This window comes from Eublepharis macularius, chromosome 8, assembly GCF_028583425.1.
Source record: "Eublepharis macularius isolate TG4126 chromosome 8, MPM_Emac_v1.0, whole genome shotgun sequence".
NCBI classification, from domain to species: Eukaryota; Metazoa; Chordata; class Lepidosauria; order Squamata; family Eublepharidae; genus Eublepharis; species Eublepharis macularius.
This window is the reverse complement of record NC_072797.1, coordinates 57,469,328-57,483,820: the sequence shown is the minus strand read 5'-3', so window position 1 is coordinate 57,483,820 and position 14,493 is coordinate 57,469,328. Positions and strand designations below refer to the sequence as shown.

The 14,493-nt window shown below is 42.7% G+C and overlaps 1 protein-coding gene across 2 annotated transcripts in view; it reads left to right on the top strand.

The window, feature by feature from the left end:
* The first annotated feature begins 1,708 nt into the window (after window positions 1-1,708).
* Window positions 1,709-14,493, top strand: part of CHD1 (chromodomain helicase DNA binding protein 1) — an 81,834-nt gene continuing 69,049 nt past the window's right edge. For both annotated transcript variants that reach the window (XM_054986499.1, XM_054986498.1), the window contains exons 1-2: window positions 1,709-2,018; window positions 3,804-4,004. In XM_054986499.1, coding sequence (XP_054842474.1) covers window positions 3,952-4,004 — 53 coding nt within the window. In that variant the 5' untranslated portion in view covers window positions 1,709-2,018; window positions 3,804-3,951. The remainder of the gene's footprint in view (window positions 2,019-3,803; window positions 4,005-14,493) is intronic.

The window sequence follows — 14,493 nt, the reverse complement described above, 5'->3', positions numbered from 1 at the left end:
GATTTAAGAAAACTTTGCCTGTTTGGGAAGAAAAGATAAATAAGAAAAGGAAATTGGGTTCTGATCCTGAAAAGGCTGGACTCATTCATTTCTTCCCCCTGCCAATCATTTGCTAGAACAGAGGTCTTTAACCTTTGTAGACCAGGGAAACACTTTTAACCCTCAGGCAGCAGCATATATCAGCAAGCATATGGAAGAGAATTATGTGACATCACAGTCACATGACAGGAAGAGGAGGATCCTGAGTTAATACCTCATAATTAAGAGGGGGGGGTACACAGAGCACTGGAGAACTGATTGGCCAGGCTGTGACCAGTAAAAAGAAAAGAGCTTTGCAAAGTAAGAGGGGTGCCTCTAGACCTGTGTTAAAGGAGAATTCTCACTGTGCGGCTATGCCTGACTGTCTCTAGCTGCATACGTGTAAAGAAAGGATGCATGCATGGTGCTCTTACTCTCTACACACATACTATTGCCTGGGCCTTCCAAAAAGCAGCAGCAGGAACAAAAAGTGCAGGTATACACGACTCAAAATCCACTTGAGGTCACCACCCACAAGTTAAAGAACAAGGCAACAGATCAGCATCCCCCCCCCCATCAAATGCAGGTGCATACCTGAAGCATTTTACAGTAGCGATAGCATGGAGGCTACAACCAGATTTAGTTTCCCAACATTAATAATTGCCTTGAACTTAACCTCATTTCATAACCTTACATTCAATTCCTCCAGGAATAAAGCTGTTTGACTGGAAGTTTTTCAAGCAGCAAGAACTATCACAAATGGATTTCAAGCCAGAACAAGAGCATTGTGGCTTTCAAGCACTTCCTTAAAATCCACACAAATTAAACTACTGCTGAGAGTCAATTCAGAAACTCGTTTTACTAAATACAAAAAACAAGTAAAAATACATTCCAAACATCTTTCAACTGGGAAAACATAAACTAGCTCGATGCTTCCTCGGAGGAATGGGGTGGGTGGGAAGAGAATTTGAAAAGAGACTTACTTTCAGGAAATTGTGCACGGAACTGCAATATCAAACTACTGCTATAGTATTACAACGTACACCCCCATGCTGGCGATGACACAAGATTCAATTTACTAGGCAAGAATGATTCAGCTGAACAAGGGGACAGGGGGAGGGTGTCAGACCGGAAAGAAGAAAAGGGAGTATACAAGGTAAAAGATATATCCAGATTAAGCGTTGCCAATCTCTAGGTGGTGGCTGGAGATCTCCCGGAATTACCACTGATCACCAGGCAACAGAGATCAGTGTTGCTGGAGAAAATGGCTGCCTCGGAAAGGGGACTCTTCGGCATTATACCCCACTGAGGTCCCCTGCCCCCCACCCCCGTCCTCCTCAGGCTCCGGCCCCCAAGACCTTCCCAACCCCAATTTTCAACGAGGCTTGTGAGATTTCCGGGTCATTCCAGGAGACCTTCGGAAGGCCCCCTCCTCAGAGGCCGCTGCCTGGCACCCCAGGCCGGCCAGGCAGGCAAATTCGCACACGCGCCTCCGCGCCCCGCGCTTCCCAGGCCGCTTCCCTGGCAACCCAGCTTCACCCCTCGCCCTCGGCCGGCGGCTGCGCGCCTCCCCGCCCGGCTGGCTCGCTCCTCCTCCCTCCCTTCCCGCTCTGTCCCAGGGCTGACATCACGCCCGGGGTTTCCATCGGACGAGGGGAGGGGGAGGAGGTTGTGCTCGGCGGCTGCGGCGGCAGCGTGATGGCGGCGGCCGGGAGGACTTGAGCAACGGCGACGCGCGCCCGCTTCCCTCGGGGTGGGCTTTTTCAACCCGTTCTCCCCCGCCCCGTTCTTTCGGAGGGACGCGCTTCATTTCCAGCCCTTGGCTAGCCCGAGCAGGCGGGGGCAGAGGCGGCCGACGGGAGAAGGACATCCAGGCAGGCCCCGGAGCAGCGTCTTGGCTTCCTCCTCCTCGTCAGCCCCAAGGCCGGACTGCAGCGCTGCTGGCCGGGCCGTTCCCCTCGGGAAGGCCGCTGCGGCCGGGCGGGCCCGGCCACGCTCAGGTAGGAGAGGCCTGGTGGGGATCGTGAAGCGGGGAACTGGGGAGTGAGGCGGCCCTGACCGGCAGGCTGCGGGGTGGGAGCCGCTGGCGCTGCCTGCGCGTTGGGCTGCACAGCCTGCCCGAGTGGCCTGTGCAGGCCTCTGCAGGGCGGGGAGAAGGGAAAGGAGCGGAGCGAGCAGGAAGCCGAGGCGCAGGTCCGGCCTGGGACTGGGAGTGAGGAAGAAAGCAGGCGAAGGGCCCGGCTCCGGCTGCGCGCTCGCTGGCGGTTGGGAAAGGGGATGGCGGTGGCGAGCGTGGAGAAGCAGCGCCGCTTTTGTTCGGCCCTTGCCGGGCCTGGTGTCTCCGGGCGAACCGGCTCCCTCCTTCCCTCCCGCAGACAATCACTGCGGGCGGGAGAGAGCCGACCACGCTGCCTCTTGCGCTCGGCTCCTTTTTCCGCCTCTCTCGCCATCTCCCTTTGTTTACCGGGCGGGGGAGGAGAGGCAGTTAGGAGGCGCAGCGGGGCTTTCGCAAGCGGGCCGGGGGAAGAAGAGAGTGCAGCCGCCCGGCAGGGCAGAAGGAAGGTACGAATGGAGGAGGGGAGGGGGAGCGCCCTGCAGAGAGCTTCGAGAGACACCCGCCACGCTAAGGGGAACCGGGGGAGGGGAGAAAGCCCATTTGTTTTGGCACCCACTAAATCCACGAGGCCCGTTGCTCATTGGCTGACAGGCTGGCTATCAGGGACTCTGTGCGGAGCCTTCCGCTGCTCTGAACAGTGGCCCCGCCTTTTGCCTGCTTCCCTTAAAAAAGAAAAAGAAACCGCGCATAATTCAGCTGACTGAGGCATGTGGGAATGTGCTTTGGTGCTGTGACATTCTTAAGTTAGCTGTACAGTGCCTGACTTAGAGGGAGAAGAGTTTTGTATCTTGAGAAGCTGCTGGAATTGGTCTTTAGTTGCAGAGAAGTTAGCCGTGTTAGTCTGTGGTAGCAAAATCAAAAAGAGTCCAGTAGCACCTTTAAGACTAACCAATTTTATTTTAGCATAAGCTTTCGAGAATCAAGTTCTCTTCTTCAGATGGCATCTGAAGAAGAGAACTTGATTCTCGAAAGCTTATGCTAAAATAAAATTGGTTAGTCTTAAAGGTGCTACTGGACTCTTTTTGGTCTTTAGTTGGTAAATCTGAATAGCAGAGCTGCCCTTGATGTCAGATTTTTCAGGGAACAGTATGGAAATCAAAGCCACAACATCTGATTATGCACTTGCTGTGGTTCTAAAGAAGACAAACCAAACTTCTCTTTGTTACAACTCAATCCTATGTGTATTTACCTGGAAGCAAGCCCCATGCTGTGCTCGAATGTAAATAAACAACAGGAGCATAATCTTAATGGGACAGTTATATTACTTGTTTTGTATTTCTGTATAGGTCTATCTTTTTATTAAATGGCATGTATATGATTTATTCTTGCTGTATGTAGGAAGAAGACCCAGCCCTGTCCCCCCTGTTTCTCTTGATTTTACCCGCTCTGCCATTGCTTATTAGAATCATTTCACAGAGCTATTACCCCCTCTGCCTTTGTTTATTAGATCAATTTCACAGAGCTGTGGAAGCAGTCAAATTGGGTATTCCTATGTGAAGCAGAGCTTTCTCTGACTTCTCAAGATTATATGGATTGTTATTATTTATAAATATCAGAATTTATCATGGTAGCACGTCTTTATCTAATTTATTTCTAGTTTCTGTAAAGATCATACCAAGATCTGAGCACAATAAATGCATCTTACTATTTTTCTTTATTTTTTTTTAAGATAACTTAGACAAAGACTGCTGAACATAGCGGAACAGACTACATGTAAAATATCTGAAGAACAGAGGGAAAGGACTCTGAACATTTTATATCCAGCTTGAAACCTGGATTATCATTTATTTATATTTTTATCTTGGTGAATATTTACAATGAATGGGCATAGTGATGAAGAAAGTCCAAGGAATAGCAGTGGAGAATCAAGGTGAGAACTTGAATTTAAAAGCCTGTTTAAATATAAAAACTTATATTTTTATAAAGTCAGTTACCTATTTTGAGGTCTAAAATCATAACTACTGCTTTGGAGAATGAAATTCACTGAATCTCTTGTTCCATATTCTAGAATATACTTTTATTGTGTTTCAATTTATTTATTTATTGAGAAATTTTTTGTGGTGACCCATCAGAGAACCTCTTCTAGGCATCTTGATGGCAATTGTTATAAATTAAAATCTCAGATATGTATGTCTTTGCAGCAGTGGTATACTTGCGGTCTAGGTCATAAATTTGATACAACCTGTTGAGTGCATTTCTGGTGGTTCATTGCTAAGTAATGTGTACAGGAGACATTCTTTGACTTTTATCTTGACAAAATCCTGCTCCACTGCTGTCATATTGCTTCATTTAACCCTCAGTTTCTGCTACAGTGATATTTCATGTCTTGCTTTGTGTTATGCTTGTGGTTAGTGAGGAGAGGGGTACCCTCCAACATTGACATGGAAGAAAAAAAGGATGATTGCGTATAGGGTAAAAACTGAAAGATGGGTAGCCAGTTTGGTTCTGTTGTTCCCCCTCTCCCTAAATAATATTCTCGCTGTTTATGAATTAGGATACGTTATTGTACGTACAAAGAAATAGTCTTATATATGAGCATTTACAAGCATTTTTAACTAGGAAAATTCCGCTAGTTAGTGATAGGAAAATGAACAATTCAGATTTTATAATGTAGAAATGAAGAAGCATGAAACAAAAATATATATTTAATAGAGTGGCTTCAAAGTTTTGCTAAATGTGTATCTTAGACACATGTCCAATATTCACATATTCCAAAAATACTTCTAGCAGTGTTTTGGCTAACTTCTTAAGAATGAAGAGAGGCTAGAATAATGGGGGAAATTGCCCTAACAAAATATACAGTGCTTATATTTCTTAAGTGAATTGTTTACTCATAATTATGTTTATGCTATGTTTCAATGTGAACCATTTCATAGAAACTTGGTACTGAATTTAGTATCATATTTGTGGATTACTTATCCTTGTAGATAAAAAGTTTTACAAGCCCTTTCATGTTTATGTGCTGCAGAAGCTTGAGCAGTGGTATGATGAGTTGGAACTCTCCTCGACCAAGAGGTTAATTATAAGATGGGCTATCCTAGCTGAAATTGTATTTAAACAAGACTGGAACAACATTTAAAATTTAGATGAAGTCAAACTATCCAATCATTTAACACTAGAGATGGGCCCGAACCAGAAAAAAATGAACCATGTGGTTTGTGGTTCATTACGTTTCACGAACCACAAACTTTCACGAACCTGTCCTGGTTCACGAACCGGTTAGTTTGGTTCGTGAAAACATCATTTTCGGGCCAGCAAATCACCACTTCCAGGTCAGCAGAAGGTCACTTCCTGGACAGCAGAAGGTCTGCAGAAAGCCCATCCCCCGTAGCCTAGGAAACTGATTGATTGGTGCCAAGCTGTCTGCAGTAACAAACTGAAAAATGAACTAAACAAACAGGCAGTTTGTCAGAAATGGGCTCTGACGAACTGCCGGTTCGTGAACCACAAACTGGCCTGGTTCGTGCTGAACTTTGGTTCATATTTCAGTTCATGCCCATCTCAATTTAACACATTTAAGGTTACCCCTGGACTCATCCTTGATTTTAGAAAGCAGGTTGGAGTAGTTACTTAGGAGTGCCCTTTCCAAAAATGTGTTTAATTTAAAATTGTCATCTTTCACTTTGCTGCCTTGGCCTGCTGATCTGTGCTTCTATAACCTCAACATTTGTCTGTTGTAATACTCTGTAATTGCAGTTGTCCTTGAGGGTAGTTCATAAACTTCAACCCATATAGAAATCAGTAGCTCACATTTTGACTGGTAGTGGGCAGCATTTGCATATAACATCCAATTTTGCCTATCTGATTTGGGGCTCAGTTCAAAATTTGGAGCACATTTCATGACTAAGAACCTTCATAGTTGAAGGATTGTCTCTCTCCGTATAGGCCCACCTACCCTATGTTAGGGTAGCCAAACATTTACTGTTGAAGGTACCTTCCTTTGGAAAGTACTCCTAGTCTCTTTAACATCTTTCTCCTTTTCTTTGATGGCATCCTTCCAATGGAGGTACAAATAAAGGTCTTTTCTAATTAATTAGGCCATGCAATTTCAACAACTTTTTGAGATTGTTGGTCTGTTTCTAATGATATATCAGTGGTGTCTGTCATATTTGGAGCTTGATAAGCCTTGTTGAGCATGTCAGTATTTACTTATGGGCAGTGGTGAATATTTTTACGTACCTGGGTGGAGTAGAGTATTTTTTTGTGTTTTTATGCAATTTGTTAATAAGCCACTTTGGGCAGAGAGAAGTGTGACATACATTTTTACAATAAATGCTTATCCTTGATCAGCAAAGCTGAGCCTTCAAGGCCACTTATAGTATTACTTGTATTTTAAATGATTTTCAAATACAAATCGTATATACATAGTCAAAACACTATAGTTACAATTTTTTGTCTGGAACTTGAGTTATAAATGTATCCTGATCATTTCCTGTCTGCTGCTATGCATGCTCCAGAAAAAAATGGCAAATTATACCTGCATGTGTAATATTACAGTTGCAAATTTTGAATAACAAAAACGTTTTTGGCTGCAGTGTGCAAACTCAAGAACAGTGGATTCTTAATCCTCAAGTATTCAAGTACTCTGACTACATCAAAGTCAGTTTGGATTGTGGATAGCGCCCCCCCCCCCTTTACACTGCTGATGCTCCTGCACTGCATGCTTCCTTAGACTACTGGATATGGAATAAGGATTATTATCTGAAAATTATTATTAAAGAAGGTGGATTCTTTAAGTGGTTTGGATTTTTTTCAGTATCAGGAGAAAAATAATGGTTATATAGCTCAAACGCAGGTCTTATATGAACAACCAGAATTGTGATAAAATTGATAGGTAGAATTGTGACAGTCCCAGTTTGAGGGTCTTTTATGTGCTAGGTAGAATAATTCCTAAACATTAACAAGTTTGCCTTAGAAATGTAATTTATAACGGAGTTGAAATTACTGAAAACACAAAAATTGGTGTTCAAATACTATGCTTATTGGTAGATTAGTAGGAAATAAAATGAAGCTCAAAACTTATCATTCAGCCATTCTCTGATAACAGTATTTTGACTTTATCATGAAGACACATGAATCTATCCACCATCACCCCTCACCCCCCCTCTCCCGAAACGCTTTTGATGGCATGGGTGAGAAATGTATTGGCAAAAAAGGTCAAAGGGAGGAGAATGCTGTATACTGTGTTTGGGACATCTGTGTCTTCTTATGTAAAGAGTGGCCCCTTAAAAACTTCCCTAAAAGTTTCTCTCCTGTAGAAAAATCAAAAAGAGTCCAGTAGCACCTTTAAGACTAACCAATTTTAGGCGAAAGATTTATACGATCTGAAGAGAAACCAGAGCACAGCTTATATATTTATTTTATTTGTACCCCATCTTTCTTCCTAACAGGCCCCAAAAGCAGCTCATATCATTCTCCTCTCCTCTGAAAGTTCTCTTTCTTCTACAGGAGATCCAGAGGAGTTAGCCGTGTTAGTCTGTAGTAGCAAAATCAAAAAGAGTCCAGTAGCACCTTTAAGACTAACCAGTTTTATTGTAGCATAAGCTTTCGAGAATCACGTTCTCTTCGTCAGATGCATGGAGGGCAGAAGGAAACTGGCCAAATATAGAGGAGGAGAGGAGGGGAAGGGGGGAAGGAGGAGAGGGGGGATGTAAACAACTCCTTTGATATGGAGATGCAGACAGCTCCTTTTGGTGTGGGGATCAGTTTGCTTGTGTAAAGATTCAAAGGAGTTTGCCGTGTTAGTCTGTAGTAGCAAAATCAAAAAGAGTTCAGCAGCACCCTTAGACTATCCAATTCCACTGCAGCACAAGCCTTCGATAACCACAGTCCTCCCCGCCAGATGCATCTGACAAAGAGAACCGTGGTCCTCGAAAGCCCACGCCAGGTGCCACTGGACTCCCCCTGACCCCGCCTCTGTAAAGGAAATCAGTTACCTGTGATAATGAGATAACCATTCATAGACCCTATTCAGTCCCAGCTTGACAGAGTCAAATTTGCATATGAATTCCAATTCAGCAGCTTCCCGTTGGATTTTGTTTTTGAAAGGTTTCTGTTGAACTACAGCGACCTTTAAGTCTTTGATGGAATGTCCTGGTAAATTGAAGTGTTCTCCCACTGGTTTCTGGACGTTGCCATTTCTAATGTCAGATTTGTGTCCATTTATTCTTTTGCGCAGAGGTTGGCTGGTTTGTCCAATGTACAGAGCAGAAGGACATTGTTGGCACATTAGGGCATATATCAGATTGGAGGATGAGCAGCTGTGTCCGTATGGATGCATTCTTGTATGTCCATGGGGAGTGTTTTTAATATTTTATTGAGTTCCCTTTTGTATTGCTCCGTGGGGTCAGAAGGTAGTATTTTATAGAATGTTGTGTTGGAGAGTCTACCCAGGGAATACAATTACAGGACCCAATGGCATCAACTACACTGTCTCTGGCTCTTACAGCTGCTCATCCTCCAATCTGATATATGCCCTCATGTGCCAACAATGTCCTTCTGCTCTGTACATTGGACAAACCAGCCAACCTCTACGCAAAAGAATAAATGGACACAAATCTGACATTAGAAATGGCAACATCCAGAAACCAGTGGGAGAACACTTCAATCTACCAGGACATTCCATCAAAGGCTTAAAGGTCGCTGTAGTTCAACAGAAACCTTTCAAAAACAAAATCCAATGGGAAGCTGCTGAATTGGAATTCATATGCAAATTTGACTCTGTCAAGCTGGGACTGAATAGGGTCTATGAATGGTTATCTCATTATCACAGGTAACTGATTTCCTTTACAGAGACAGGGTCAGGGGGAGTCCAGTGGCACCTGGCGTGGGCTTTCGAGGACCGCGGTTCTCTTTGTCAGATGCATCTGGCGGGGAGGACTGTGGTTATCGAGGGCTTGTGCTTCAGTGCTGCTGAACTCTTTTTGATTTTGCTACTACAGACTAACACGGCAAATTCCTTTGAATCTTTACACAAGCAAACTGATCCCCACATCAAAAGGAGCTGTCCGTATCTCCATATCAAAGGAGTTGTTTACATCCCCCCTCTCCTCCTTCCCCCCCTTCCCCCCCTCTCCTCCTCTATATTTGGCCAGTTTCCTTCTGCCCTCCATGAATCTGACGAAGAGAACGTGATTCTCGAAAGCTTATGCTACAATAAAATTGGTTAGTCTTAAAGGTGCTACTGGACTCTTTTTGATTTTGCTACTACAGACTAACACGGCTAACTCCTCTGGATCTCCTGTAGAAGGAGAACTTTCAGAGGAGAGGAGAATGATACAAGCTGCTTTTGGGGCCTGTTAGGAAGAAAGATGGGGTACAAATAAAATAAATATATAAGCTGTGCTGAATCAGACCAATGGTCGTTCTAGTCTAGTATCCTGTTTTTTAGTGGCCAACCAGAATCTCCATTACTAGCCAGTATATTGATCTAATTTCTCTTCATATGGCTATTTATATTCAATGGGAATATATATTGAAAAATAGCCCTAAAGGGCATAGCAGATTAGAACTGAAAGGAAAATGGGAAGGAGGCAGTAGAAGGTAAAGGGAATGATAGTGGGCTATCAGGAACGCGGAGCAGGACCTATGTATACTAGAAAAGTGATGTTCAAGGGGAAAAGGGTTGGGGTTAGTTTCTCACCCCTATTTCAGTAGCTTATGATGCTATTTGGTGAGTATCCGCTATTTAGGAAACTGAACTTTAGATCAGTACGCTTCTGGTTTGAATCTAGTTTCTGCTATGAACTCATAGATTCAATCTGCAATGTAGAGAGAATACTATAAGTCTACTTTATAACACCCTTTAAAGTAGACATTATACTTACATTGCAGATTAAACAGCATAAAGTATGTGAAACATTGTCCTCATATTATTACAAGTTGGAATTATGAGGAACTGGTGAAGTGAGGCACTGATAATTGATAGCTCAATAGTGTGACTACATGAATATCTTCCCAGTTACCTAGCTCTGAACCCCAAAGGTTTAGTGTTTTAGCACAATTGCCTTGTATTGCTGGCTGTTGAGCAGGAAACTCTTCATTCATACCCAGACTTGAGTTGTGAGGTGAGTACTTGCCCATGGTGTATGGGAGGAGGTGTATGGGAGATCTTGCCCATGGTGTATGAGAGATCTTGTGGGGAGGGATTGAGGTTAAACACACACGTTCCTCTAAACATGATTTTAACTATTATTCCGGATACTTTAAAATCTGCAGTTGTGGTGGGGGGGCAATCAAAGAGGTTTGGAAGAAACATTTTTCCTCTCATCCTGATTATTCCTTCTTTGCCCTTCTTCCTCAAGGATTCTTGTGGTTTATGACCTTAAAGGTTTGTCATCGAAAATAATATTTCTTACATACTTGGGGAGTTTTCCAGATATGTAGAAACCTCTGTTGTGTGTACAGGTGGCTCCATTTTATTACTATATTGATAACCATAGGGAACCAAGTTAGCTGTTGGAATGACAAATTATGACTTGTATCACCATTATATGTACACTAATAATAATATATATTATTATGTTACTGCTGTTGTATAATCTATATGTTAATATGTTGGTCTTAACTTACTGTAGATTTTGTAGCTTGACCATGATCCCAAACATACTTAGAGGAAATAAGCTTAGCTGAAATCGTAACATGTAACAAATGTTTTATTTTCCAGTAAAAATTTATTGACATAGTATGTATCATATATATCATTTGGTATGTCCCCAGACTGAACTTCTCTTCATGTTGGAATGAAACATAGTTACAGCTCACCACCTCCAGTTCTTTTGGGGCTCATCTGAAAGTAGTTTTAGAAGATTCAGATTACTTTATTACAGCACTTAGCCAGTACATTTACCAGTTTTAGAATATATTAATAAATTGCAAATTAATAGATACTTTCAATGAGCACCTTGTCCTTTGACCTCTGATCACTGCTGTAATCTAAACGAGTAGCAGCAGCTTCTCTAGTTTCAAAGAATATTATGTGTCTAGAGAGACACGATTATGCTGAGCAGTCTTTATTATTTATTTATTTAAAACATTGCTATGCTGTCTTTTCACCCAAATAGGGCCTCCAAGGTGACAAACATCAAACCATTGCAACATTAAAACTATATTTAAAATAAAGTATATATAAAATAAACATTTCAATAAAAACAATACAACCAGGGAGAAGGACCAGAAACAGTTATTGGGGAAATGACAGAGGGAAACAGACAAATCTCCTTGGGGAGAGAGTTTTGGCATAATGACTGAGAAGGCTCTTTCTCAGGTTGCCACCCATTTAGTCTCAGATGGTGGGGCACTCAGAGTATGGTTTTCAAAGATGACTGTAGTGGGTGGGTAAGTTACTGGTATCATGGCAGTATTTTAATGGTTTAGAAAGTGGAATGATAATGCTAGATTTCAGAGGTCAGTTTCAGGAGTTGACAGGTGACAGAGGTCACTGTGGAAATAATTTCAAATAATTTTATAAAAGTAAATTCTGTAATAAAGTATGGAAAAAACACCGGTAGGGATATGGCTTTAAATTTTAGAACAGTGTGTTATTGGTCTTAATGGATTAATATAGTATACTGCTGGAACTGGTGTATAATGACTGGTAGATTCATTTATTAATGTGTATTTCAATGGGTTATGATATTTTAATTCAAGATTTTCTCCAAATTTTGTTCTGGCAACATAGTTAGGAACTTGACTCTACTATGGACCAAGTGAGCCATGAGTGGGGGGCACGTATCTATATTTATTCAGATATTTTCCCATTCATGGGTGTTTTTTGATATATTTTTACAGAATTTACTGGTGAGTATATTGGTGAGGAGTTCTAACGGTTCTGCCAAACGGAAATCATTTGCATGCTTGTAGTGAGAGGCTTCCTGGTGCTTGGGCCCTCCCTCTTGCCCTTGTCCCTCTGAGCAGCAGGAGAAAAGGACTGGGCTGGAAATGACATCCAGCAATGTGTCATGTCTCATCCACCCAAATCTGGATGTGATACAACTGTGTTGGGCGATGTTCTGGCCATTCCTGAAAACTCCATGGTATGTACCAGAGCATTGCCCTATTTGTCTATATCACACCCAGGTTATCTGGTGGATGTTATGTCATGTGTTGCCAGATGTCATTTCCAGCTATTGTGCTGCCCAGAAAGCTCCCAGAGATGCTGGCCAGTAGCCCAGCATCCCCACTCCTTATGCTGTTGCATTCTTTAGTTAGGCACATTTTTCTTACAGTCTGGTTTACTTCTAGAATCAGAGCTAGGTTAGGAGATAAAATACTTCAAAATGAAGCACAACAAATGATTTAACTCTTCTCACCCACACACTTTGTTTTATGCAAACCTCTCTTGCTTTATGTGGATAAAACATGGATTCAGTGACCGTTTCTAGGTTGGCCCTATGCTGACTAATAAACTTGTTCTTTCATTGGCTGTTTTCACACATCTTAGCATAGCGCTAAACTCACAGAACGAGGGCAACTTCATGGCACGATTTCTAGCATCATCATGCCATGAAAACGGAATGATGGTGCGATGATGTCAGAAATCGTGCCATGAAGACACCATTGTTCCGTGAGTTTAGCACTATGCCAAGATGTGTGAAAACAGTCATTATGTTAAAAACTCCAAGCGACAAATTTAATAGGCTAGCATGTAACATTTTCCATTTGGGGAGGAGTTGCACAAAGTGAGTTTTGTTGGAAGAAGGAGTATATACTTTCAGTGTGGCATTGAAATACATGCTATGAAATACAAGCTACATAATACAAACTATGTGGTAAATGTCATGCTGCTTACAAAAAGGATTATTGCACTTGTTTGAAACTGTATAACGTGGGGAAAGCTGCTGTATATTTTTCAAACACGTTTTTAATTTCAGCTATACCAAAACTGTACACAATGATTTACACTCAATTGAAGAGCATGCTTCATAATTTTAATGTTCAAATACAGTGAAGGCTTTGATCATATGCTTGCTGTGGCATATTATAGCCATATTTTTAGAGTTTCTAGACCCTGTAGTCAGTGATATTTAAAATAAGTCTGAGTTTGTATTAATAACTAAAGAATAGCTGTCAGATATGACTCTTACTTTTGATATATTCAGGCATCATAATAAACTAGTTTTTAAACCATGGTATGATTAAACTTAGAGTCTCCTTTATTGCAAGGGTGCTGGTTTGAAGTTCTAAACCATCTCTAGTCTTGATCTATGGATCAAGACTAGAGGGGCACGAACCGGGAAAATGGCGTTTCATGGCGTTTCATGAACCTACACTAACTTGATCTATGGATCAAGACTAGAGATGGGCACGAACCGGGAAAATGGTGGTTCATGGCGTTTCATGAACCTACAGTAACTTGATCTATGGATCAAGACTAGAGATGGGCACGAACTGGGAAAATGGCGGTTCATGGCGTTTCACAAACCTGCACTAACTTGCCCTGTTTGCGAACCAGTTCATTTGGTTTGTCACTTTGTCACTTCCAGAGGCCATAAAGTGGCCCCCTTGACAGTCAGAGATGCCAAATTCACGGGGAGTCTTCAGCAGGCTCTCTTCCAGCCACCGTCCAAATTTGGTGATTGGATTTTGGATGTCCATTATCAACCCCCAAAGCGGGTGCCCCCAGAAAAGTTCCATTAGATATAATGGGAACCACAAATGTTGATTGACTTGCATTGGCTCCATTGAAATACATTGCAGCACCAAAAAGTTCCAATGAAAATGGTCAGAGTTAGAGGATCTTCCTCTGAGAATGGAATGATGGCCGCCAGAGTGGAGTGACAGTCCCTGGGACCAGCTAAACTGCTCTGGGCCTGGAATGAAGGCTCCCAGAGTGGAATGACAGTCCCTAGGAGCAACTAAACTGCTCTGGGGCTGGAATGACAGCCACCAGAATGGAATGACGGTCTCTGGTAACAGATAAACTGTTCTGACTTGCATTGGCTCCATTGAAATAAATTACAGCACCAAAAAGTTGCAATGAAAACATGGGATGGAGAATCTTCTTCTGAGACCGGAATGACGGCCCCCAGAGTGGAATGATGGTTCCTGGGAGCAGAAAAACTGCTCTGGGGCAGGAATGGGGACAGAACTACTCTTTGAGGAGACAGTCAAGGAGATGTTCTTGGGGAGACAGGAATATTCTTTTACTGGAAAGGACAGAAGCGATCCATGAGAGAAAGTCAGTCCTGGGGGCAAGGTAGGGTTTCCAGCCTCCAGGTGGTGGCTGGAGATCTCCTGGAATTACAACTGATCTCCAGGCCATAGAGATCAGTTCCTCTTGAGAAAATGGCTGCTTTGGAGGGTGGACTCCATGGCATTATACTCTGCTGTGGTCACTCCCTTCCCCAAATCCTGTCCTC